This window comes from Podarcis filfolensis (genome assembly GCF_964270895.1).
Source record: "Podarcis filfolensis genome assembly, chromosome: 7".
Classification (NCBI taxonomy): domain Eukaryota; kingdom Metazoa; phylum Chordata; class Lepidosauria; order Squamata; family Lacertidae; genus Podarcis; species Podarcis filfolensis.
The window spans coordinates 77236247-77263398 of record NC_139603.1 but is presented as its reverse complement, the minus strand read 5'-3'; the positions used below and the strand labels follow the sequence as shown (position 1 = coordinate 77263398).

The following is a 27152-nucleotide window of genomic DNA, read 5'->3' as shown; positions in this document are numbered from 1 at the left end:
AAACTGTGTACATGTTGCGTCTGCTTCAGGTTATGTGTTTTCGTGTTGTGTCCCGTGGCAACCCAGAAGCACCAGAATGGGTTACTTCTGGGTTTTGCTGCTCACGCATGCGAGAAGCGATAAATCGTGTTGCATGTGTGCGCAGACGCAGCGCTTCGGCTTGCGTCAGTTCCTTGTTATGGACGGGCCTCCGGAACAGATCCCGTCCGTAACATGAGGTTCTACTGTATATTGCAGTAGCTGCCCAGAAGCCATTTCTCTTCTTCCCATTCTACCCCAATAACATTTACTTACCAACTAAGTGTTAGCTTGTCCTCCACTAGAGTAGGACCCTGGCAGAGACACATGCCTGACTGGCATGTTCTCTCCCTCCTGGTCGTTCATTCGGGAGCTTCACAAGCTTTCTTCTGCCCGAACATCACAGCAACCGATGCCAACAGACATTGGCACACTCAGGAATCCGCAGTTCGCGTAACAGAACTCAGCAACTCAGCATTTTGGCTAATCTACTTTATTTACATATAAACCCACACGGAGCACTGCAACATGGCTCCCTCTCTCTCTAGCATCAGACAGCAAAGAGCGAGAACAAAGGACAATAGTCCCACTTCACGGAACACAGTAACACAAACATCCTGTCTCCGTCACTTCCCACTCTGTGGAGTCAAAACATACACCATCATGTGATAGACAACAATCCCATGACTGCAATCACGGAGCAGGAATTCTAACACTAAGTTTCTGAGATAATCTATAGGAGCATCTTTGGGTGTCTTCCTGGATTGGTGAGACTTGCCTAATGGCAGTACAAAATTGAGCCTTCTGCCTTGTGGCCCAGTCTTGTGGAAAGCTCTTCCAACAGATTCAGCCAGTATCTTCAGTGCTTTACCCAGTAATTTACCCAGACCCTCTTTTTTTTCCCCCGGCCCTCAATGTATATATTAGGACCCACCTTATTTCTATGATTGTAAGTTGTTTTAAACTGCTTTTAGTACTGTATTTGAATGCTGTGAGCGTAGGGTGAGGGATGGATAAATATCAACAACAGCAACAACAACTTCTAAACATTTGGTGGGAAGCTTCCTTGAATTGGAGGGTGATCTTTTGAAGTGGGGAGCCTCTTGCACTCAATGGAGGCCCCATTGGAGTGAACCCTTGAAGGACCTAGACCTAAATCAGACAGAGAGACTGAACCTTTTAGGGGGAGGGAGCGGAGAGCAGCGCAGAGTGTCCTTCTTGCCTTTCTCCCTATTTGCATGTTGCTTTAACACAGGAGTAGAACTCCTTAAGAAGTTAGTGGCCTAAGTTATGGTTAACTCAACCTACTGATTTCAGAAGGACAGAAGTTCAGTTAACTTGGACGGGGTCCAATCCATTATCTCAGGATAATGGCTCAGGACCGCAATACCTCATGGACCACCTCTTTCCATATGAACCTCCCTGGACCCTGAGATCCTCTTCTGAGGCCCTCCTTTGTGTGCCTCCTCCTTGAGAGGTGCGGAGGGTGACAACACGAGAGCAGGCCTTCTGTGCAGTGGCTCCCTGCCTGTGGAATGCTCTCCCCAGGGAAGTTCGCCTGGCGCCTTCATCATACACCTTTAGGCGCCAGGCAAAAACGTTCCTTTTTAACCAGGCCTTTGGTTGATCTGTTTGGCATCCTATACCCTTTTAAAATGTGGCTCTTTTCTGGGAGTGGGGTGTTATTGGGTTGTTGTTGTTGTTGTTATTCTGATTATATATGTTGTGATCTTTTCTGTGAACCGCCCTGAGACCTTATATTGAGTATATAAACTCAATAATTAATAATAATAATAATATCAAACTGGCAGAAGGAAGCATAGGGGAAGGTAACCTCTCTGGGTGCTCTAGGTGGGGAATTCCCAGAGAGCAGTTGACGTCAGTCCTTACAAGGCTGCTGCTGCTCACTGCCTTTGATGATCTCACCCACATAAGTGACTGGACCACAAACCAGAGCCTCACGTGATATTCTTAAGGTGTGGGAGAAGAAGGAACTGTTTCCTCGAGTATTCAAAACCCAAATTTTAGGGAAGGGATCTGTTCTGCCTGGTGTTGCTGGACTGCAACTCCCACCAGCAATATAGGAGCAGTGGTCCAGAAATTTCTGGACGGCTACCTGGAGAGATGGTCAAATTTGTCCATTTTGGTTTCTCTGGGTTTCCTCATTTTCCCCAGTCTTAAATTCGGTTCTTCACATTTCCGCATCAACTTGCATTTTTTTAAAAAAATAAAATAAATCTGTTTGAAAATTCAGCATTTTAGAGTGACTCTCTCCTTCACATAGGCAGGTTTGTGTGCAATTTTGCCTACTAGACACATTTTGGCAAAAGCCATTTCCCCGAACGTAATACATTTTTTTATGTTAAATTTCACTTATGTGTGCATTTTGACGCACACTTTTCCCCCAGCATATTCATTTTTGCACACATTTTGTTGTTGTTTAGTCGTGTCCGACTCTTCGTGACCCCATGGACCAGAGCACGCCAGGCACTCCTGTCTTCCACAGCCTCCTGCAGTTTGGTCAAACTCATGCTGGTAGCTTCGAGAACACTGTCCAACCACGTCATCCTCTGTCGTCTCCTTCTCCTTGTGCCCTCCATCTTTCCCAACATCAGGGTCTTTTCCAGGGAGTCTTCTCTTCTCATGAGGTGGCCAAAGTATTGGGGCCTCAGCTTCAGGATCTGTCCTTCCAGTGAGCACTCAGGGCTGATTTCCTTCAGAATGGATAGGTTTGATCTTCTTGCTGTCCATGGGAGTCTAAAGAGTCTCCTCCAGCTCCATAATTGAAAAGCATCAATTCTTCGGTGATCAGCCTTCTTTATGGTCCAGTTCTCACTTCCATACATCAGTACTGGGAAAACCATAGCTTGAACTATACGGACCTTTGTTGGCAAGGTGATGTCTCTGCTTTTTAAGATGCTGTCTAGGTTTGTCATTGCTTCATACACGCTGCAAAATTCAGAGAACTGTGAATCTTAGAAACTGGTTCTGCAGTGCTTCTCGTATTGTTTCAGAAAATGTGAATTAGGTAGAGCCAGCTTTCAGTGTGAACTGGATCGAATTTCTCTTCCATCCCTAGCGCAGGTTCCCCAACCCTGCTTTTAGAAACTAGATCTCTTTGAACCGGACTCAAATTTAATAGGCTGCTGAGGCAATCTTGTATCATATATTGACTTAACTGTTGGTGTTTGTACTCCAGACTCCTCTTAATGGAGCTGGGGAAGAGATTAGTCAGATTGCAGAAGAGATTAAACCTTTTTCCTTCATTTTCTGGTCTCATCCCCAGTTACTGCCGAAAAGAGGACTACAATAAGGAGAATATTTTGAATAGCATGAACTGTGATGTTGCTGTGAAGAAGAGGAAGAAGGACCAGCTGAACAACAAGACAAAGATTCAGTGTAAGGCTGGGGAGATTTTTTTTAATTTTAATAACAATAAACAGCTGTGTTTGGAGAGGGGGTGGAAGAAAACCCAAATTTCTCGCTCATTGAATTGACCTCTGACCCTGGATAGGCTTTGCACTTTTGCTTTGACCCTTAGCCGGAGAACTTGGATCCGTTGCAATGTGGAATCTTATGCCTGGGATCTTTCCTCTGTGTTTATCACTTGTATTTGGTGTAGGGGGGAGCAATCTGTTTCCAACTTCTTCTCCCCCCAGCCCACTTGGCAGGTACATAACCCCACAGCTTGAACCAGTCCCCTTCCCCACTGTTCTTTAAACATACACCCCCCAACCACAAGATGGTGTCTAAAACCAGATGGGGGAGAGGGAATAAAACCATTCACTTGAACCCTTTCAAAGTGGGGGACTCCTTTTCTAATCAGACTGCCCAGAGCAGCCTTTCTCAACCTGTGGGTCCCCAGATGTTGTTGAACTACAACTCCCATCACCCCTAGCTAGCAAGGCCAGAGCTCAGGGATGATGGGAGTTGTAGTCCAACAACATCTGGGGACCCGCAGGTTGAGAACCGCTGGCCTGGAGTCTTATTTAATGGCTCTTATCCAGTTGCAGTGCTGTGCAAGGATCCCCACTTGCGCAATGGGACTTTCCCCCCACTCTCCTTGCCCCCACATCCTCCCCAAATCTCCCAGGGGTTGGGGGAATTCCAGAAAATACATTGGGGATGTATTTGAGGAGAAGAGAGGAGATGGCCCCTTGTGGAAGCGGGAATCCTTGTGCTGGCGGTATGATTATTTAGTGCTGCGTTGGATATGCGCCAGTGTCTCTGCAATTCCTGAGAGAGCTAAATATCTTCCAGCTTTGAGCTTGGCTTAGGGAGGGTTGGCTCACCATGGAGGTCAAAGCTTTTGCGCCTACAACCCAGAGTGGTTTCCCAACACACCATGCCCAAAGAAAAAGTGCTTCCAAAGACTCATGGTCTGCTCTTGAGGAATCCCAAAGCCCTGCCACCTCTCCTGTTCATTATTATTCTTATTTTGTTCTTGTTAAAATGTAAGCACCAATGGGAATTCTGCAGCTAAGGTGTTGCCACAGGGAATGACCTCTTCTAGGCCACTCCTCCTCCTCCAAATTTTGAGGGCAGGGGAACTATCAAGAAGGCCCTCTCTGCCAATCTAAACACCCCAGAGGGTCTGTGTAGAAGGATGTGGTGGTCTTTCAGATATGCTTCGGATTTGATCCATTTATTAAACTCATTCGTCCATGAGACCTGATGTAACCCAGGGTGGTGGTGATCGTTGGCAACCAATGACAGACTGAAGCAAATTGAGGCGAGGGTCATAATTTGCATGGCTTTAAATCAAGAAAATGTGGTTTCATTTCAACAGATTTTCACCAAGAAAAGTGGATTTATGTGCACAAAGGAAGCACGAAAGAGGTGAGTATCCCTTATTACATGAAACGTAGTAGCTTTGCTCAAGATTATTATTTAAAACTGCCTGAAATAGCCCACTTTGCTTCCATTTACCATAACCAAAATGGCTTAGGGCTGAGTCAGCAATCATTCTTGGCATGTTCTGGGTCATTTCTCAACAAACCTAACTATGAGTAAAGGTAGAAGCGAATGTGGCCTGTTGCATCGTATTTTGACATTTGACCTGGCATATCTAGAGAATTGCAACTTTACCAGTTCAGCCCAGAAACGCATTATTCTCTTGGTGCCTCTGGATTGCCTTTTTTATCCTATTTGCTGAAATTATAGATAATCTGTTTAAGGGTTCATCTGCACTCCTGCTTGACCCGTGCAAGGGGTTTCCTCCTTGTCCTGCTCCTTTCCCAGTGAAAACCTGCTCTTGAGCTCTATATCGGAGCAATCGTCAATCCAGAGAAACCCCAAACTGCTGTTTGCTCCAATTGAGCACTAAAGAGTGGCTTTCCCCAGGAAGGGAGCAGAGGAACAAGAGGAAGTGTGGATATGCCTTAAGTTCATGGACACTAGAGGCTGATGTGATGGCACCATAGCTCAGTTGAAGAGCCACGTGATCTGCTTGCAGAAGGCCATGGGATCAAATCCTGCAGTCTCCAATTAAATGAGTATGTAGAAGGTTATGCAAAAGATCATTCAGTATCTGAGATCCTGGAGGGCCATTTCCAGTCGGAATGAAAGATACTGGGCTAAGAGGACAAATAATGTCACCCGCTATAAGGTAGCTTCTATTTCTGGTTTGACTCAGAGAGAAGATAAGTTTATATCCAATTCCCCAGATGTGGAGCTTGAAAGAATATCTCTGCCCTAGGAATTCTTGGACCATATTAAGGTGTTGGGAGGCGGGCGCAAGCGCTTGGTCAATCTCTGGTGAGGCCAAGCAAGGAATCCAATTCCTTTGGAATCCAAACTCGGCCTGTAGTGTTAGTTTTAAGAGCATGCCGCTACTGCCTCTGTTCCAGATCCTGAGTACAAATGAATCACTTGTGGTATTCCTCTCTTTCCCCACCTTCCCTCCTCTCAGCGACATGGCTATTGCACTCTTGGAGAAGCGTTCAATAGGCTGGATTTCTCAAGTGCCATCTTGGACTCGAGGAGATTCAACTACGTTGTCCGGGTGAGTGTTCACCAACGGCTTGCACTGCTGAATTGTTAAATCTAACTGCGGCTTTCAGGTAATCCAGGGGCGAGACAGAAAAAAATCTGTGTCTGCATAGCATAGCCTTTTAAATTGTGTTTTTCTTTTTAAGAGTAGTCTCTTTGATTTTTGTGGACACCATCCTTGATTTAAGATCACCAGTGTGCGCTTCAGACAAACTTTGCATGTGTTGAGTCTTAACTGAATTGCCACAGGCTACAATTAAAAAAGGGACGCGGGTGGCGCTGTGGGTTAAACCACAGAGCCTAGGACTTGCCAATCAAAAGGTTGGCGGTTCGAATTCCCGCAACAAGGTGAGCTCCCGTTGCTCGGTCCCTGCTCCTGCCAACCTAGCAGTTCGAAAGCACATCAAAGTGCAAGTAGATAAATAGGTACCGCTCCAGTGGAAAGGTAAACAGCGTTTCCATGCGCTGCTCTGGTTCGCCAGAAGCAGCTTAGTCATGCTGGCCACATGACCCGGAAGCTGTACGTCGGCTCCCTCGGCCAATAAAGCGAGATGAGCACCGCAACCCCAGAGCCGTCCGTGACTGGACCTAATGGTCAGGGGTCCCTTTACCTTTACCTTACAATTAAAAAAAAATCCATTGCCACTTAACTCCATCCTTTATAACCCCTCCACTGTTTTTTTACCCATTTGTAGTATGTACCCAGAGTCGTCCGCGACAGGACCTAACGGTCAGGGGTCCCTTTACCTTTACCTTTAGTATGTACCTAGTAGCCGAGGGTCAAACTCCATGCATCTCATGAAGTGGGTTCTAGTTAACAAAAGCTTTTGCCCGTAAGAAACTGTGTTAGTCCTTAAGGTCCACAAGACTCTCTCTTGCCTTTTGCTGCAACAAACTTAACATGGCTACCCCCTGGAATTTTTAAAAAATATTCCTTTCTTTTTGTGTGTTGCGTTAACACAACAAAGTTGCTTACAGTGGAGAACTGCACAATATATACCAAGCAGGCAATTTGCTCCCCCCTTGTCTGACTGGAAACTTGCCATGATACATCTTGGTGTCACTCTGACTCCTAACTCTTCAGTTCAACTACTGCCCTTTTTCACTGACATGTGATCTTTTTAAAAATTGAGTTGGCAGAACAACAGGAAGGGCATGGCGTTTTAGGAAACAGCTTGCCCGCCACCTGCTTTTCAGATCAGAATTGAGCAGAGAAGATTGGCTTTGGTGTAATAAGGGAATCATAGAATCATAGAATCATAGAGTTGGAAGAGACCACAAGGGCCATCGAGTCCAACCCCCTGCCAAGCAGGAAACACCATCAGAGCACTCCTGACATATGGTTGTCAAGCCTCTGCTTAAAGACCTCCAAAGAAGGAGACTCCACCACACTCCTTGGCAGCAAATTCCACTGTTGAACAGCTCTTACTGTCAGGAAGTTCTTCCTAATGTTTAGGTGGAATCTTCTTTCTTGTAGTTTGGATCCATTGCTCCGTGTCCGCTTCTCTGGAGCAGCAGAAAACAACCTTTCTCCCTCCTCTATGTGACATCCTTTTATATATTTGAACATGGCTATCATATCACCCCTTAACCTCCTCTTCTCCAGGCTAAACATGCCCAGCTCCCTTAGCCAGGAGCTTCCTGCACACAAGTGGAAGCCGCGTCCGAAGTTTGGCTTCCGAAAAACGTTCGCAAACTGGAACACTTACTTTCGGATTTGCGGTGTTCGGGAGCCAAGCCGTTCGAGTACCAAGGTGCCATTGTTTTCAAATGTATAGGCTGCCCCAAAGAGCCCTCAAAATGGCTTAGAAAACAATTTTTAAAAAATATTAAAACAGCAGCAGTCATAAGAAACAGAATAATATAGCAATAGATAAAAATTAAGCTGCAGGGGAAAGTTCAAACAACATTAAAAAATAAAATTGAGGACAAGATTAGCGGCATGTAACGTGTGGAATGGATCTTCGTTTAGGCCATTTCCGAAGTCCTTTATTTTTCTCCGCACTAAGATTAATACATGTAGAAATTGCACCATTTAAGAATTCATAAAAGCGTGTGTTTCTCCAGCCAATCCTCTAACTTCCTGGAGCCTCGGATACTGAGTGGTACCTAGAAGTTGAAAACTCTTTAATTCAAACTGGCTGTTGGTTTGGCAGGGAGAAAACGAAACCTTCCATCCAAGCACCGCAACTCAAACAAGAACACTGTGTTAAAAATGAATTGATCCTATCAGCCAAGTCCCTGGTGAATAATAGCTCACGTCATAGATACCACATTAATGGCTGAGCAGGGTGTGTGTGTGTGTGTGTGTGTGTGTGTGTGTGGAAAACCTCTGCTAATGCCTGGAGTCATTCACTTGCAAGTCAGAAGAAGAAGCAAATGACTGCTGTTTTGTGACTAACCCTGCAATGGCTCAAGCCGTGTCTATGGGACTGGCAGGCTGGCTTTAGCTGTTGGGCCAGAGGGGTTTTTTTTGGCGGGGGAGGGCAGGCATAGTTTTAATAGAAGCAAAGTTCTGGCACTTTTCCAGTGCCTCTGGTGCAATTTGGATGAGGAGTATGATTTGGAGGAATGCAAATGGTTGCTGGTTTTATCTTTTTGCAAACCACTTTGAATTTTTTTTCTCTCTTTTCTTTTTAAACAATCAAGTAATGCATAAATTTTATGAAATAAATACATTCCCCACCCAAACTAGAAACTGTTTCTATATATATATCTATAGCTGTATCTATATCTGCATACTTAGAGTTCATGTTTGTTGAGCAGGGCAATAGAGAACAGTCCATGCAAGACTTTACCAATTCAAACATGTGTCCGTCAAGTTGCATGCTTAAAAGCATTCTTACACAATTTCCCTGTGCATTAATAGCAAACGTATAACTTAAAAGGCCATATTGCAGGCGTTAATATTGTGCAGCTTGAAGCAGCTGGATGCATGTAAACTGACTCCTTTTGGAATAAAACTTTGTCCAGACCCATTAGATATTATTCAAAGCTTTACTTGCTGAACTTTCTTCAAAAGAGAACAAAAGCAATCAAAGATATTTGCAAATAATTCCATCGGACACATGCCTTCCAAGGCACAGGTTCAGCATCTTCCTAGGAATAAAATAACGTATAATCAGAGCTGAGAAACATAGCTCTCTTTCACACAGGTGCCATTAGCCTGCATTCCAGCCCCAAGGCTGTTGAGCTCCTGGAGTGATTCATTTGCACCTCCTCCCACGGAGCCCGGGAACAAAAGACAAAGACCAGCTCCCCAAGATGGTGATTTGCAATTCAATACCTCTCATGTGATCTAAGGTTAAACACTCACGTGTTAGCTAGCAGAGAACAACAGTAGTTAATTATCAAACCATCTAGGAGCTCGGAGAGCTTAATGGAAAATCCACATGTTGAAGCCTTCAGTAATACACACAGTCATGCTCCATTTCAGTGTGAATTGAACAGTTATACTTAATAGGCTGGACTAAAAGATGAAAGCCTGTTTGGCGAGGTAATCACACCTCCATAGGTGCCTCTCCTGTTTTGAGTCCTAGAAATAAAGCCAGTTAGTTAGAATGGAGACCACTTTATTTGAACCTGAGCCCGAGTGTATCCTTTTCTTTCCTTCTTCCCCCTGCCCTGCAAACTGTCCCGTTTCAGACAGCTTTGCTTGCTGTCTGGGGTGTTATGTACAGGCAGATGACAGTGACAGATTCCTTACTCCAGAAGAATTTGCCGTGTGATGCGCTCTTAAGCAATGTTCTGCAAGCGCTCACTCGCCCGCACCGCAAAAGCAGGAGAAAGAATGTGTGTCTTAATTTACAAGGGGAAATCCAACAGAACTTATTCCAGAGGTGTTGTGTTATGGGGAGAAGGTCTTGGCTCACTTTTTGTTTACACGCAGGCTAACACCATTCGCTGGAGGCTCCAGCCACATACCCCGGGATCCAGTGGGCCAAATTGGCTTCTACAGTTTTAGGACAACAGGGGCAGAGAGCCTTTTCCATAAGAAGGCTCACATTCCCATTTGGACAACTTTCTGGGCACCGTGTACCAGTGATGGGTGGGGCCAGAGGCAAAAGAAGACAATGTATGGAGTCTTTATCTAGCAGAACACAATATTTGCTGCAATGATCATACAGGATATAAAAAAGGTAAAGGGACCCCTGACCATTAGGTCCAGTCGTGGCCGACTCTAGAGGTATGGCTCTCATCTCGCTTTATTGGCTGAGGGAGCCGGCATACAGCTTCCGGGTCATGTGGCCAGCATGACTAAGCTGCTTCTGGCAAACCAGAGCAGTGCACGGAAACGCTGTTTTCCTTCCCGCTGGAGCGGTACCTATTTATCTACTTGCACTTTGACGTGCTTTCGAACTGCTAGGTTGGCAGGAGCAGGGACCGAGCAATGGGAGCTCACCCCGTCACGGGGATTCGAACCGCCGACCTTCTGATCGGCAAGTCCTAGGCTCTGTGGTTTAACCCACAGCGCCACCCGCGTCCCCATACAGGATATAAGATGGGGAAAAAATGTTGTTTTCATAGAATCAAAGAATTATAGTTGGAAGGGACCACGAAGGTCATCTAGTACAACCCCGCCTGCAATGCAGGAATCATTTGCCCAGTGTGGAACTCGAACTCACAACCCTGTGATTCATGCTCTACTGACTTTTGTTTAAGGTACCCCTTTATGCTCTCTTGGGATTCGGTGAACTTGGAAGTCTTGGTGTCTTAAGAAAGTAAACATTTTTTTTATAAAAAATAAACCTATAAAATTTACTAGTAAAATATCAGTGAGTAGCAGCAGAAAGAACATGAAAAGGTCTGAGCAAATTTAGAGATCTTTGTGTGATATGCAGAAGTAATTGGGGAGGCTCCCCTTCAAAGGCAGGCTGCCATGGCTAAAAAAAGCTCTTTCTTGTTTTACTGCTCACCTAATTTCTGATAGCTGCGTACCTGGAAAAGGACCTCAGGTGGTGATCTTGGGGCTTATCTACACCTACCTTTTGCACTAATCTTTCTAGGCACAGGTCTGGGCTTTAAATCTCCTTGTCTGAGCACCACCCCTTTGCCCCCCCCCCCTTTTGCTCTGGAGCTTTCCCCACAAAAACCTGCTCTTTAAAGCTGAATCGGAGCAAACAGCAATTAGGTTTTTCCACAACTTGACATTTCCTCCCGATTCAGCTGTAAAGAGGGGATTTTCACAGGGGAAGCTCTGGAGCAAAAACAAAAAAGAGAGTGGGCGCTTGGGACGAGGAACGTGGACTAGGCCTGGAAAGAGCGGAGAAAATGTAAGTGTGAATAAGCTCTTAGAAACCCAGGCATGTTTGTGTGGGGTCAGGATATCCTGGTACCAAGCCATACAGGACATTTCCCCACCCCACAATCTTAAGGTCTAAAAGCTTAATTAAAAAACACCACCACAACACCACTATGCTTGGAGCAGCTTCAAATCCCAAGCAGGCCATGTACCACAGTTCCCAAGGACTTTTTGTTGATTTCATAAAACGTATACACCGCCGGATTGTCAAAAATCCTCAGTTTCCAAAAAAAAAGGCCAAGCAATAAAATTAACGGCTAAGCAAAATTAACAACAATTTAAAACGTTTGAAAAGTAAAAATGGCAATAGACCTAAGAAACAGATCAAGACTCTCATCAGCTTTCTAAACATCCAGGTAGTCTTGTGTATACAAAAATGTTTTTAGGCGGTGCATACAAATGACGGCAATATAAATGATATCAATAGGTCCTTACAGATGCAGAACAGGTGTTATGCGGCACCTGTAATAGTGTTGATTCCTCTGATCAAGGAATTTGATTGGGCATGCATGGGGTGAGGCAGTCTCGCAGGTAAACAGGCCCCAAGTTGTGAAGGGCTGTACCACACGGAAATGTGATTTTGTGTTTGAAAGCATCTCGACGTCATGCGCTTGTGTATCACTCCGCTTGTCATGTCTGTGTGCGCGATTAGTTAGCACATCAGGAGCTATTTGAAAAATGCACACCTGTGTGCGTATTCATGTGTTTTTTTTATTTTTAACTTCCCCTGAATGGTGAGTCATAGAAATGAAGGCGATTAGCCAGGGTTAGACGGCTTAGCAAATTAGCCAGGGCTCCTTCCCCACCCTGGTCTCCCTTGGTTTTTCTACCAGTCATGTGGCCACACGCAAGGTATTAATAGAACACTCACGTAGGAGAGCCATCTGTTGGCGTTCAAAGTTGGCCGGGGAGATAAACAGACGGGTGGATCAGTCACCCTCGGCCACTTCCCCGCCTTGAGCTGATAGTCACACGGTGGTGACAGCGCTGTGTAAGAGGAGAGAGCAGCTGAAGCGATCTCCTTCTCCTGTTCTTCGCCTCCACGCCCCCCCTTTTCCTCCTTGTCCCATGTGTTCTGGCTTTATAGAAAGGCGTTGATAAGTGCAAACAAATTCTTATCATTCTTCCTACTGGGCAAAGCACTTTTCAACCCATGACTTGATGTGTTTTATCATTATAACATGGTCAGAATTTCCTGGCCGGGTTCATGACAAGTCCAAACTGCCTGGCCAGTTGTTGTTGTTGTTCCAACGACGGAGAGCAAGGTGACAATTCATGAACAGGACATGGTGTTTGGGGGGCGTGAAGGTATATTGTATCTGTACATGCAGGTTCCTTTTAGCTCTTGCAGCAGAGATCTTGCATGTTTGACACTGGCTCAAATCCTGAGTTACGTTAACATGGGGAGGTTCAAGGAAGGAAACTTACCTGTTCTCTGTTTTCCACTGCAACTACCTGTGCCTGCAGTAGCATCTCTAGAGGGTTAGAAAAGAGGGGAAATCCCTTCTCACTAGGGATAAGTGAATCGGTCAAGTGCATTTTCTCATTTTTCTAATCGTAGGTTCATATCTCCACACTTCCAAACCAGTTTGCAAGTGTGACATTAACATATGACAGTGCTGCAGGTGAAATAGTTAAACATGTTACCCAATCAGAACCCAGGGGGGGTGGAGTCAGAGGGACTATAAAACAAGCTCTGGGAGGGGTGAAAGAGGAGTTCGTTGGGAGTTGGGTGTTTGGTTGCAGTGGGAGTGAATTGGGATAGAGTCTGTGGGTAGGTTGAGTTAGTGTAGCGAAATAAGCTGAGTCAGGAACAGTTAGGAGGTAGGAAGACAAGTAAATATCTGAGAGGTGGTTTAGTGAGTGAGAGCAGGCAGCGTAAGTTATAGGTCTGGATAGGCACTCCATGGTTGTAATTGACCGATACAGTTTATGAAATCACACGCTTGTTAAACTGCAATAAATAAACAGAAGTTTATGTTCCAATTTAACCCTGACTGGACTCAGTATTGTACCAGGTAGGGCCTGGGTGGTGGCAGCGAGAAATAAAGTGGTGGCACAGGGTTCAATAGGCGGTGAAACTTCCGGGGACCCTGTGTGATCACCACAGCAAGTTTTCGGTTTTTTTCCTTTAAAAGGTCCTTGTGGAAATTCAACAGCATTTGTAGTGCCTCACACGGCTCAGGATCTCAATACCTTAAGGACTGCCTCTCTCTATATAAACTGACCCAGACCCTGCTCTTCTCATCCGAGGCCCCTCCCTGAGGGGTTCAGAGGGTGGCAACATGAGAATGGGCCTTTTCTGTGGTGGCTCCCCATCAGAGGAATGCTCTCCCCAGAGAGGCTCGCCTGGTTGCATCGTTACATGTATTTAGGTGCCAGGCAAAAACATTTCTCTCTACCTAGGCCTTTAGCGATTGAATAACCTATGGCCAGGTTGAAGGTGTTGGGAGGGGCTGTTATTTTGATTATTCAAAGTGTTGGTGCTGACCTTTAAAGCCCTAAACGGCCTCAGCCCAGTATACCTGAAGGAGCGTCTCCACCTCCATCATTCTGCCCAGACACTGAGGTCCAGTTCCGAGGGCCTTCTGGCGGTTCCCTCATTGCAAGAAGTAAGGTTACAGGGAACCAGGCAGAGGGCCTTCTCGGTAGTGGCACCCACCCTGTGGAACACTCTCCCATCAGATGTCAAAGAGAAACTTTTAGAAGACATCTGAAGGCAGCCCTGTTTAGGGAAGCTTTTAATGTTTAATAGGTTATTGTATTTTAGTGTTCTGTTGGAAGCCACCCAGAGTGGCTGAGGAAACCCAGCCAGATGGGTGGGGTATAAATTATTATTATTTTAATAATAATAAATTATTATTATTATTATTTTATTTTATTATTTTATTATTTTATTTTATTTTATTTATCATATTGCTGTCCATTACTATGCTTTGTTTTGTTTTTGTTATGTTCCATAAAATATTTTTAATGTTGTACACCACCCTGAAATATTTTATTAAAAGGTGGTGCATAAATGTTGTTGTTGTTAACGTTGTGGATTTCTCCCAATGGGCACACTTTTTAATGCAGTTTGGGCCAATACACACATTATTGCACACTCCCTGTGTCACAAGACAAATGAGAGGACCTGTCACCATTTATGTTGTGCAGACCTGAATGGGGACGGCAGACACCAGCAACGTATCTGCATCTGATCCGTGCTGGCAATGTGTGCATGCCCTACTGAATCAGGACCAATATCTTCCATTGCCTTGGGAGCCTGACCCTTGGTCCTCCAACTGAGTTTACATATTATCTCACCGCATTTGCTCATAACAATCCATTGCTACGCTTGTCACTCCCTCCACATCCTGTTGCATTTCCTACTGTGAAATTCAGATTGCAAGCTCCCAGGGGGCAGGGACCCTGGTGTGCATGAAGTTATGCTTAGTGCTATAGCAAATATGAAAGGATGTTTTGGAAACGAGTGTGTCCCCCAAGTTTTTTTTAATGTAGCTGCCCTTGGTGGCTGCAGCTGAACCTCAAAATATAGTTGCTTGCTGTAGCAAAAGCAATTGCCCACATCGCTCTTTGTGGTTAAGATGCTCCCATGTTCAGCAAAGCAGCTTAGATGACCACAATCTATTTTTCTCCTCTGCTGTCAGTTTTAATGACTTGGCTTAGTAATTAAGCCAACGAGAAGAGGCAGAAAGATTGCTATCGCTTAAGCTGCTGCATCTGTCTTTCCTTTCTGGCTCTCTTGTCTATCTATCCATTCCCTCCCTCCCTCCCTCCTCCAAAAAGAGAAAGAGAGAGAGAGTGTGTGTGTCAAGCAACAAACAAGCATCTGAACTGTTTTACTGTGCATCACATGACCAGGAAGCTAAGATTAGAAAAGTGCCTTTGTGCTCTTTAAGGCTGAATGTCTTTATTTTTATCCACAGCTGTTGGAGCTGATAGCAAAGTCTCAGCTAACGTCACTGAGCGGAATTGCCCAGAAAAACTTTATGAACATCTTGGAAAAAGTAGTGCAGAAAGGTAAAGGCAAAAGGCGGGGAGGTGAAAACCTACGGCGCGGGTGAAAAACTGGCGCGGGTCCAGTTTGCGACCATGTGGAGATCTCGGGATGCCTGGTTGGCGACTGGGGAAAGCAAAATGTCAGAGAGAGATCTGAAATATTTTCCTTGAAGCTTGAGTTTGTTTTGTCTGGTTTTGTTTGATGTTTTAATGTGGGTTTAAACCACAGAGCCTAGGACTTGCCGATCAGAAGGTCGGCGGTTCGAATCCCTGCGACAGGGTGAGCTCCCGTTGCTCCATCCCAGCTCCTGCCCACCTAGCAGTTCGAAAGCACGTCAAAGTGCAAGTAGATAAATAGGTACCGCTCTGGCGGGAAGGTAAATGGCTGCTCTGGTTCGCCAGAAGCGCCTTTGTCAGGCTGGCCACATGACCCGGAAGTTGTACGCTGGCTCCCTTGGACAATAAAGCGAGATGAGCGCCGCAACCCCACAGTCGTCCGCAATTGGACCCAACAGTCAGGGGTCCCTTTACCTTTTAACAGCTCTCAGTACCATTAAACCACAGTTCCCAGGATTCTCTGGGGGAAGCCATGACGGTTTAAAGTGCTATGCTAGCGCTTTAAATGTATAGTGCAGATTGGGCCCTTACTTAGTGCCGGTACCTGCACTACAGGCTCACTTAGGATGTTCAGGGCCAGAAGTGTGGGATGCACAACTCGTGTTTTTCATGGACAAGAGAGTTTAGGAGGAATGGCTTTGGAATAGCTATCCCCTGCTGTCTGAGGTGGAGCCACATCTTGCTGGAGTCAAAGGACAATAAGCCAAGGTTCGGCAAGGCTTACTGGGCATGGGGTGGATCACTCCAGAGATCCTCTGTGGGCCGGACCAGCGCAGCGCAATGCCAGAAATCACGTCTGTGCATGTCTGTGGCGCCGCAAATTGCTTTTGCACATGCCCAGACGCCAAAAATCTCGCCTGTGCAGAAGCGATTTTGGGTGTCTGGGCATTCGCAGAAGCAATTTCCAGCACCGCGGACATGCACAGATGTGATTTCCAGTATCTGGGCATGCGCAGAAGCAATTTCCAGAGCCGCGGAAGAGAGTCCCTGTGCTGTGCTGTGCCGGTTTAGCGCAGCGCGCGGGGACTCACCAAGCGGGCGGCTCATGGCTGGTTAAACGGTCTTCGTGGGCCGCTTCTGCCCACGGGCCTTAGGTTGCCTACCCCTGCAATAAGCAAACATGGTCTCACTGCTAAGAATAGAATGCATGCTTCTTTAGCATTTTTTGTCATCTTTGTGTCTCATTTCACTCCTCTTTTCTTTTCCTATTCAAAAAGTCTTGGAGGATCAGCAGAATATCCGGCTAATCAGGGAATTGCTGCAGACTCTGTATCTGTCTCTGTGCACTTTGGTCCAAAGCGTTGGCAAGTCTGTCCTGGTTGGCAACATCAACATGTGGGTCCATAGGATGGAGACGATTCTTCACTGGCAGCAGCAGCTGAACAATATCCAAATCACCAGGGTGAGTGGAGTATCCTGCCTTGTTTGTTTTCTTGTCGAAAACGTTGCTTCTTTGCTCTTTCACGAAGCTCTTTTCACACCTTATTTTTTTGCACGCTCTGTCTTTTCCCTCCCAGCCTGCCTTTAAGGGCTTGACTTTTACAGACCTGCCCTTGTGTTTGCAACTGAACATCATGCAACGCCTGACAGATGGGAGAGACCTGGTGAGCCTTGGGCAAGTAGCTCCAAGTCTTCAGGTGCTCAGTGAGGACCGGCTGCTGTGGAAAAAGCTTTGCCACTACCATTTCACAGACAGACAGGTAATAATAATAGGCTGCTGTAATCTTGAAACTATGGGGAGAGTGATGATCACAGAAGCTGCAGAAATACTGAAAATAAGACCAGGGTTTTGTTTAGTTTTACTGCCCAGTCGTGCAGCAGGAGAAATTAGGCATTTAAAGGCCGAACCTATGTAACACTCAGTTTCTGAAACAATACACAAACCAGAGCATAACCATCTTTCAAAAATCACACTGTTCTGAATTTTGCTGTGCAGCTCTTCAACCAAACAAATGTTCGCAGAAATGAATGTGTTAGTGATGGTAACATGCAGAGTTGCATTGCATTAGTAAAAAACTGCTTTGCAAAAAAAGTGTCAATGAGTCAAAATTGCAGATAAAAGTGTGTTTGTTAGGTGAAATTAGCATTTACATGCTGATGGATTTTCAGGAGGACTTTGAAACACACACACACACACACACGAGTAAACTTTAATGTGAATAACTAAATTTAAGACTGGAAATATGAGCAACCTAACTTGACAGATTAGTCCATCCATACTGCCCAGACCAGTCTTGGGTCTTGAAGGTACTTGCCAGCTTTCTGCAAAATTCCTGAGAGCATGCCTGTACCATTCTTAAGTCCTACGGTGGGGATCCAAAGAAACAAGATATCTGCATTTTCTGCCCCCAAAGAGACAAGACCCCCCCTCATTTGAAAAAGCGGCTTGCTGCAAAACTCACCACGAAAAGCTCCTGAATTTCCCCCCTCCTGCATAGGATCTGCTTCAGATCCTAGTTCGTATCCTATGCTGAACAATTCTCACTATTGAGCACGCAGCAGTCCTAGTTTTATCAATATGAATTTATGTAAATGTTACTACTATTACTGTCTCCTACTTATGCCACACTTGGGTGTTTAATTTGCTTGGTTGTGGCGTATATTCTCTCGGGGGGGGGGGTCTTGGATTTGCCAGATCCTCATTTCACTGTTGTGTGGCTCATAGGAGAATAGGAAGCTTCCATATACAGAGTCAGATCATTGGGATCCACCCAGCTGAGGATTGCCTGTGAGGATTGCCAACAGCTCTTCGGGGTTTCATTCAGGGTCTCCCCCTAGCCAAATCTGGAGATGCCAAGGATTTGAACCTGGGACTTTCCGCATGCATAGCAGGGGCTCTCTCACTGAGCTGTGGCAGCTGCCCTAAACTAGCCAGTCCTTGGACAAATTTCCCAGGCCTGTGATTCCATTTCTTACGTTTCAGATTCGTAAACGGCTAATCATGTCGGAGAAGGGGCATTTGGATTGGAAGAAGATGTATTTCAAGCTTGTGAGGTGCTACCCGAGGAAGGAGCAGTACGGCGATTCTTTGCAGCTCTGTAGACACTGCCATATCTTGTCTTGGAAGGTAGGTGGCCAGTCCCAAATCCTCTTGATGGCTGGAGATTTAAGCTTGGGGCAGAGGATTTGTTGCATGGACTGCAATTGCAGCATCTTGCTTGAAGGGTCTTAAAGCTTGAGCTCTTGGACTCTGGGTGGAATTCAGTGCTACACTCTCCCAGCTGTTCTGCTTGCTAGATGACACAATCTCCCCTCTCCTCCTCCATGCATTGTTCTGAAGGTTCTCTTGACTTCCGCCAGAGCCAGTTTCATCCAGAGCCAGTTTCATGGAGGTGCAAGAGCCCCATTGCATGAGCATAAGTCCTTGCACAGGGGCTGGTTAGGTGACTCCTGTCCTCTGGTTTCTTTGCCTAGTCCGCAAGATGTCAGTCGCTTTCACGAACCACTCCTTGGTGTTACAACGGTGGAAGCGTTTCTGTTGAGTGGAGATCTCAGCCATGCAATCAACTGAAAGCTTGACAGATCAGTGTGAGCTAGCAATCCCTGCCTTGAAATTCTACTCCATATTGATCCAGAGTAGATTCCAATGTATAGTTAGAGTAAAAACTTAAACACGTTGCACAATTCCCAAAAAATAGACAATTAATATTTCATCTAGCAGAGCTTTACTGCTACTGAAGGCAAATGAACATCATGGTCACAAATCCAATACACTCAAGATTGGCACTGTCCATAAGAAATCCACTTGCAGCAGACTTAAGCTAAACTTACAATAACTTATAGTAAGTCTAAACCTTAACGCTAAGCATCCTATGTACAGAACACCACACCAGAAGGAAAAGAGATAGAAAGAGAAAGTGAAACCCAGGCTCTTTCTGGCCTTACTTTGATAGTCAGCATGACCTTGACAGAAAGAGATAAGAGACTACAGTGGTACCTCGTGTTACGGACGGGGTCCGTTCCAGAGGCCTGCCTATAACATGAAAAGCCCGCAACTCAAAGCACTGCGTCTGCACAGGTGCGAAGCATGATTTAGCGCTTCTGCGCCTGCGCGAGCGGCAAACCAGGAAGTAACCCATTCCGGTACTTCCGGGTTGCCGCAGGATGCAAGATGAAAACACGCAACCTAAAGCAGACGTAACATGAGGAATGACTGTAGTTTAAGGCAGCTGTACTGAGCTTCTCTGAAGGAATAACCCAAACATCATGAACCGTCTGCTTGTTTCTTTCACACAGAGAAGCTTCCAGAACCCTCTTGAATGAAGTAGAATAGGAAAGATTGCTACACATCAAATCAATACTTTCTGCACTAAACTGACAGTCCCCACCATACATTTAAGCAGTCTTATATCACTTTAACAGTCATGGCATCCTCCAAAGAATCCTGAGAACTGTAGTTTATTAGGGGTGCTGGGAATTGTAGCTCTGCGAGGGGTTTTCTGACTCCTCTCAGCATCCTTAAACCCACGTTTGTTGCTGTGATGTGGGCGGAATAGCCCACAATGACAAGTTTTGGTGCACTTCCTAAAACTTAAAGACCACGGTGGGGAAAAGGGTAGCTGTGGGCGTGCAGCTGTTGTTGGACTCCAAGTCCCATCAGCCCCGGCCAGCATGGCCAATGGTCTGGGATGATGATGATAATTAATTAATTAATTAATTAATTTTTATTTATACCCCGCCCGCCCTGGCCAGGGCTGGGGTCAGGACGGCTAACACCAAATATAAATTCTAATAAAACGTAATAGAAAAACAACAACAACCAGTTAATTAAAATAACGACTTAAAATACAGCTTAAAATGCAGCCTCATTTTAGTAGTAGCAGCCCATAAATCAAGACCATAAAGGGAGGAAACGTCAGATATTCACCCGAGCCAGCTATCCATCCTGGTCCTACATAGGCCAGCAAAAAAAACCAAGGGAAAATTTATATACCAAATCCCATATAAGGGGTCAGAGTGAGTCTAAGCCGAAGGCCAGGCGGAACCGCTCCATCTTGCAGGCCCTGCAGAAAGATGTCAAATCCTGCAGGGCCCTAGTCTCTTGTGACAGAGCGTTCCACCAAGTTGGGGCCAGTGCTGAAAAGGCCCTGGCCCTAGTTGAAACCAATCTAACCTCCTTGAGGCTCGGGACCTCCAAAGTTGTGTTTATGGACCTTAAGGTCCTCCGTGGGGCATACCAGGAGAGGTGGTCCCGTAGGTACGAGAGTCCTAGTTGTAGCCCCGAGGTTTCAAGTTCCCCATATCTGATGCATGTGGACCAACAGCCACTTGTACTACGTTGACGGCATGAGTGACTTGGCTGAGCTTGCAGCTTGTGCTTCCAGCAGCAGCAGCAAAACTCCCGTTGCTGCGAGTAAGCTGTTTCATTGTCGCTAAGCTACCTACAGATATGCCATCAACATTGGTACCATCTCTATACAACCAGATTTTCTTCCTTTTCAGGGCACCGATCATCCATGCACGGCTAACAACCCAGAGGGCTGCTTGACTTCTCTTTCACCCCAGGACTTCATCAACTTGTTCAGATTTTGAATCCCCAAGTAATTTCACTGTGTAAATATTTTGCTATTCTGATGGGACACTTTATACTGCCGAACAGGCCTGCTCAACCTGTATATTGTGTGTAAATATTACGGCTTTGGAGTTCCTGAGTCAAGAGGACAAGAGGATTTTAGGAAGCAAAGGGAGTCATTATTCAGTGGCATTGAACTCTTTTTGAGAATATGGCCTTCCAATTGAACTGATAAATGTGTAAACACTGTAAATATATGTTGCTTTGTAAGAATCTGAGTGCAGGCAACTGGGGAGAATCCTTATTCTGCTTAGGAAATTCAAATTTGTTTTGTTCGTTTTTTTGCATCCGTTTGAAATGTCTCTGGTTTCAAAGCCTAGAGAAATTAAACACCGTGATTAGGCTAAACTTGTTGAACTACTTCCCACTCTGGGTTTTGTTTACAATAGATATTTATACCGAAGACATTTTTAGAATCGGTAGCTTACAAGGGCATAGCTCCTTTAAGATAAAATGAAAATCAATGTAAAATGTACACACCACACCATTTTCTACCTCTGAAAAGCTTTGCAGCCAACCCGATATGCAATGTGAAGTGTTTGTACTTTGTAGAGATTTAAAGGGGGGGGGAGTTGATGGCAAAAGTAGACTTAACTCCTTTTTTGTTACTGCTTAAGAGTCTGCTTGCTCTTTTGTTCGAAAAGCCTGGTTCTCAGAAATTTGGAAAGGCTCCAGCAGAACAGTGGGCCTGTTGTGATTGCTGGTAAAACAACAAACATGAAGAGCTAATGCTGGAGATTCTGGTTGGTGTGCCACATCACATCGGCCCTGTGTATTTTCTAGAGGCCTGCTGTTGCTGTTCTCAATCTCTCTCCAATACAGTGCCCAAATTCACATGTCACACTGAGCCCAAAATAGCTTAGCATGAATGCTTGGGTCTGGGAGCGGAGATCGCAGCTGCATTGCTCCTCCGGAGTCGTTCAGCTGCTGTACTGAACTAAACCATAGTTTGGATTAGCATGTCTTCCAAACCTAGTCTTATGGCTAAGCTCTGTCCAGACCAGGCATAGGCAAACTCGGCCCTCAGTTGTTTTGGGACTACAACTCCCATCATCCCTAGCTAACAGGACCAGTGGTCAGGGATGATGGGACTTGTAGTCCCAAAACATCTGGAGCGCTGCGTTTGCCTATGGTTGGTCCAGACTAACCACAAGCTGTACCCTAAGGTCTGCTCTGTGGTTTACAGCCTACGGGTTGTGTAGAAGAGCTATACCACAAGCCCGGGTTCAGGCAACATGCGCAATAAAGCCATGGCTTAGCTCTCAGCGTGATGGAGCAGCAGAATGACCAGGGAGGAGCGGAGCTGCAATGTCACCTCCAGCACTGGTTGACTTTGCGTACGTACGAATACATTGTGCTGTGAAAGTGGTGTAACCAGCCTTGCTTTTTGCAAAGAGACATCGCTTGTCTGTTCTCGGGCAAGCTCTAATGTACAGTACATTCTGCTACGTAGGCTTTAAGCCCTGTGGAGCTTGAATGTGGAAGATCTACTCTTTCGCCGGTGCCTGAGACATGAACCCATCTCCTCCTTCCCACACACCCCCAGAACAATTTTGCAACTTCCACATCACCTGCTCTCAAACTGTAGATCTCGTTGGGATGTGATTAAACCTGAGGCTTTCTGTTTGCAAAGTGGATGCCCCTACTACTGCCCTTATCCTTCCTTGCAAAACCAGCCCAGTATTAAATTAATTGCAGGGAAAACACTAAAACTCCACCAAAGGTGGAGGACTCGCTTCTGTCCCCTAAATAAGTGTTGATATTGGATTCTGAGAAGTGTGTGGCCTGGAGAACTGTAGAAGAGCTATTACCTTTTGCTTGAATAAGACCACAGGCAGGTGTGTGCATTAAGAATGTCTAAACACCCATGAGGCACATGTATCTGTGCTTAGCCTATGTTGGTACCACACATGGTCTAAAGGGTACAGCTGCGCTCAAACGAGCTACATTATACAAAGAACCAACATGGCAAAAGTTGCCCCGTGTCGTGTGAAAACCTTTCTCCTTTGGAGCTGCTTCTCCTATATACTGTATCGGGTTTGGTGCTGAAACACACGAGAAATTCCTCGCACAGGGATGTAAAAGATTTCAAATAATCGCGATCATTTTATTGGTATCATTCAAAGCAGTAAACCAAAACAAAGGTACAGTCTGACAGCAGGGTATGTGCATAAAATACCTTTTTTTTTTTTTTTTTGGTTAAGATTTAATATAGAAGCACAGGTTTTTAACAACGCTAAGGGTTGTTCAGGGGCATTGCTGGAGCCAGGAAGTTGCGGAAATGAAGTGAGGTTGGAACAGGGAACTGAGAGCAGAGGCGTTGGTGGTGGTTGACGCGAGGAGTTGGTATAAGTTGTCATGGAACTGATACGTTTGCCATGTGGTTGGGTCTTTCAGGAAATGAATTTAGCAGCCTATATAGTTTAGGAGAGTAGATTATGGGTCTGAGTGTAAGCAGAAAGTGGCTTTTGGTGTTTAGACGATGCGTGAATGAAAGGGGGGAGATTCAGTGGTCCCTTAGGGTGAATGGGATGTTGTCCCACCAGCATCCTGTCTTCCCTCAGCCAATTCCAACTCCTTTCTTACTTGCATCCACTGGCTATCGGCTTCCTCCATGGTCTCAGCATTGCTACGAACTTAGTAGCGGGGAGGATGGGGGCAAACCAGGAATGAGTTGGCTGTGCCTGTCATGGGCTCTGGCGCCACCTACTGTTGGTCTCCCTGCCTTCTGCCCTACCAGTACCAATGGGCGCCAGTGACCACTAAAGGGATTGCTTACATATATATGTTGATTTGTTATTATTATGAAGCCCATTAAAATAAAAATAAAAATGGTAGGGTAACATTTCTGGACCTATCGAGCATTACCTACATCCAAACTAGCCTCTGGCAAACAAATTCTCCTGGTTTATATTAGGATAGGACTTTCTTTGATTTTTACGAAATGTGTGAGTTTTATACTAGAGAAGCACTTATTCCACCCGTTATTTGGGGGAGTTTTGTATGCACCTTGTATATATTATTGTTTAGCTATTGGATGAATCAGAATCTCTTTCATGTGTCGAAAAACATGCATGCAGGTGACCAAAAACCCTCAATGGCACCATTTTGGGAGCAGTTTGGTTGGCAAGTATGGACTCTTCGTCTGTATGACATAAAATCAGATGCTGGAGCACCTGTAGGATGGATACCTGTGGGTATGTAGTACTGTACAACTTCAGATACCAAACTCCTTCTTGAGTGCATCCCAACAGTTAACTAACTTTGCCTCCTTACCAGATTTATCTGACCCTGGATGGCTTAAGCTGAAACAAACCAGGATCTTTCCAAGTGCAGTTAAGTCTCTCGTAAAACTGACGAGTTGTTCCTGGGCTTGAAACCATCCACTTGTTGTACGGGCGGGCGAAGGGGGAAATGTTGGCACAGATTTCCGTGCAACCTGTCGCAAGGCTCATTTTAACGACCCTTCTTGCATCTTGCCATAAACCCATCTATTTAATTGAAACCACTCCTCTCGCTAGCTGACTCGTTGGCGAAAACAATGAGCTGCTGTCAATGTGATGCCTTTATGACTTAAAGTCATGCTCCCCCCCTTTTTTTTTTTTTTTTGCAGATGAGATTAGCTCTTCCCCCCTCCACCCCTATTTTAGAAAAATTGTTAAGCATTCTGGAGTTCTGCCTGTGACATACGTGAGGCAAAATACTGACAAGGTTGTTTTTTGAACCCTTTTTTTTAAATGTAACTGCAGTCATAAAGACGTTTTCCAACTGGAAGTGACAAAGAGCTCCTTTAGCTTTCAGGTGCTGATGTGTCTGGAAAATGCACCCTTCTCATTCCATCGTCAGAACTGAGTCTTATGTCTTTTGTACAGGTTTTATGTCCAACGAACATACAATTGCTGGATTTTCACCCATTGAACAATCTCTATCTGTAGCGTCTTAACTCTGGGAATGTAGAGGAGTACTGCTGCAAAATGTGATGTAGTGTCGGGAAAACCTCTTGAAGGCGATGGGCTTGATCCTGATGAACTTAAGCCCCATTGATTTCAGGGTTAATGAGCTTGGGTGCACAATCCTGTGGTTCCTCGGAGTGTCCCAAGGGCCATACAATATGGCTGATTTCATATTCTGTGGGCAGAGAGGGAAATCTGCTCTCGATAGATGGGGGGGGGGTTCCTCCCAGCCACCGTGGAAAGAACTGGTGCTATTGCGGGCATAGGCAAACTTGGCCCTCCAGATGTTTTTGGGGACTACAACTCCCATCATCCCTAGCTAACGGGACCAGTGGTCAGGGATGATGGGAGTTGTAGTCTCAGAACATCTGGAGGGCCGGGTTTGCCTATGCCTGTGCTATTGCTTCTCCTCCCCCCAGATTGGAGCTCTGATGGTGAAGAGGACGAAAAGGCAGAGGCGAATTAGAGGAGGGGTGCCATGGGTCATTTTCCTGACATGACCTTGGGACAGTGAGGAGTTTTCACTGGCCCTTAACTGGCTTTTCTTCTTATTGGAATCAATGGATAGGGTTTGTTCTCTTTGAGAGGATAAAACCATAGGCTTCTCTTCTGTAGAACATCCACCAAATAGAATGACAATCTCAGTACACTTCCACAAATCTCTCCCAAAAGAATTATCTCCCTGTTCCAGACATATTTTCCAGGCATTTCTCCCTTCCCCCTTTAACCGCAGCCAGGAATTGGGGAGCAATTCGATCCAGTTAGCATTTAAAGGCAAATTTGCCCCATATCTTGAAGCAATACATGAACCGGAACAAAGCCATCTTTTGAAATTTGCACCTTTCCGAAATTTTGCAGTAAGATTCTCCGGCCAAGTGATGTGTGCGAAAATACATTCTGTAAGAGGAAATTGAATTTTTTTTTGGGGGGGGGGGTTGTATGCATCTACAGTATTAGGAGAAATTAGCATGGAAATGCTGGTGAGTTTTCATGAGGTTTTTTTTAAAAAAAAAAATTGCAAAATGTTGTGGAAGAGCGGAGAACTAAATTTGAGGGTTTTTTTTAGAAAATAAAGAAAACTTGGGAGAATCAAAATGGATAGATTTCTCCATCCCTGAATGGATGGAGGACAGCAACCTGAAGATACAGCCATAAGACCCTTGTAGCATTCCTACATCCAGGGGCCTCCATCCTCACGTTCAGTGGATCTCTGATTTTGGGATTAGTAGTATGTGCCACATTGGGGAAAGCCCTCAGAACCCATTACTCCAGAATGACCTTGTTGGTTACCATCAGATCTTCTCCAGAGTACTTTGGCTGGGATTTGTGGCTGTACACCAGAAATGGGGAACCTATTGTCTTTCAGCATGTCAAGGATGATCCAAAATCTCCTGAAGGACCACAGGTTGCCCATCCTTGCGCTACACCAAAGATGCCACGACAAAACATGTTGGCATCAGCGGAGTTCAGCTGCAGCCTCTGTAAAGCAGGGCTGGTAAAAGCTCTCCGTCGTTGCCTTATAGAAATGAGAACCGTTCCATTCATTCAGAATTGTGCATTGTTTGGAAACTGGGGGAAAGGGAGAGGCATCCGTTTGGCCCTCCGGCTCCTTCTGCCCTTTTCCCTCTCACGTACTGTCTTGACAGAAAAGGTTATATTTCACTCTACATCATGCCAATAGGCTAGCTCAAGAATGAATTATTTTCTTTCTTTTTTTAAAAAAAAGAAAATCAAGTTGTTGTTTTTAAAGAACTCCATTGCCATTAAGAATATATAGCTGCCTATATTTGTCTAAAAGAGGAAACTTTACTTGTTTAAAGGAGGTTTACTTTGATGTAGCTCGATAGGGTGGTTCAGAGGTTGAAAAGCATACCTTGTTGTGTAATTGAAACCCTTTTTGTGTATAATGGGGTGCTTGAAAATCTTTTCATATAAATGTCGCACATTCTTTTCTTGCATGTTCAGCCGTTTTTGATTTTTACAACTGTTTGGAACAAGCAGCGATGTAAAAAGATATTTTGTAAACTTTTTTGACACTGAATTATAAATAAAATGTTCAGAAATTATGAATGTTGTGTTTTCCCCCCCTGTCTTTGTTTGACTCAAACTTGCCCCGGCTTGATCCACGTCCCAAGGTTTGCTTCACTCCCTTTTATCTCTCTCCCTGCTCCCATGCTCACGTAGCTATGGGGAGAAC

General features: G+C 45.2%; 1 protein-coding gene across 4 annotated transcripts in view; it reads left to right on the top strand.

The window, feature by feature from the left end:
* The window catches only part of FBXO32 (F-box protein 32), a 37794-nt gene extending 11127 nt beyond the window's left edge, over positions 1 to 26667 (top strand). Inside the window, exons 2-10 of one of the 4 annotated variants that reach the window (XR_014549951.1) lie at positions 3305 to 3417; positions 4808 to 4857; positions 5930 to 6022; positions 15241 to 15334; positions 16648 to 16832; positions 16948 to 17130; positions 18354 to 18497; positions 20873 to 25190; positions 25330 to 26667. Coding sequence is in view for 1 of the 4 variants with exons in the window: in XM_083622217.1 (XP_083478343.1) it covers positions 3305 to 3417; positions 4808 to 4857; positions 5930 to 6022; positions 15241 to 15334; positions 16648 to 16832; positions 16948 to 17130; positions 18354 to 18497; positions 20873 to 20962 (952 nt within the window). In the remaining 3 variants the exon portion in view is untranslated. Of the gene's footprint in view, positions 1 to 3304; positions 3418 to 4807; positions 4858 to 5929; positions 6023 to 15240; positions 15335 to 16647; positions 16833 to 16947; positions 17131 to 18353; positions 18498 to 20872 lie in introns of all 4 variants that reach the window. The other 3 variants (XR_014549952.1, XR_014549953.1, XM_083622217.1) reach the window with 3 other exon arrangements.
* The last annotated feature ends 485 nt before the right edge of the window (positions 26668 to 27152 follow it).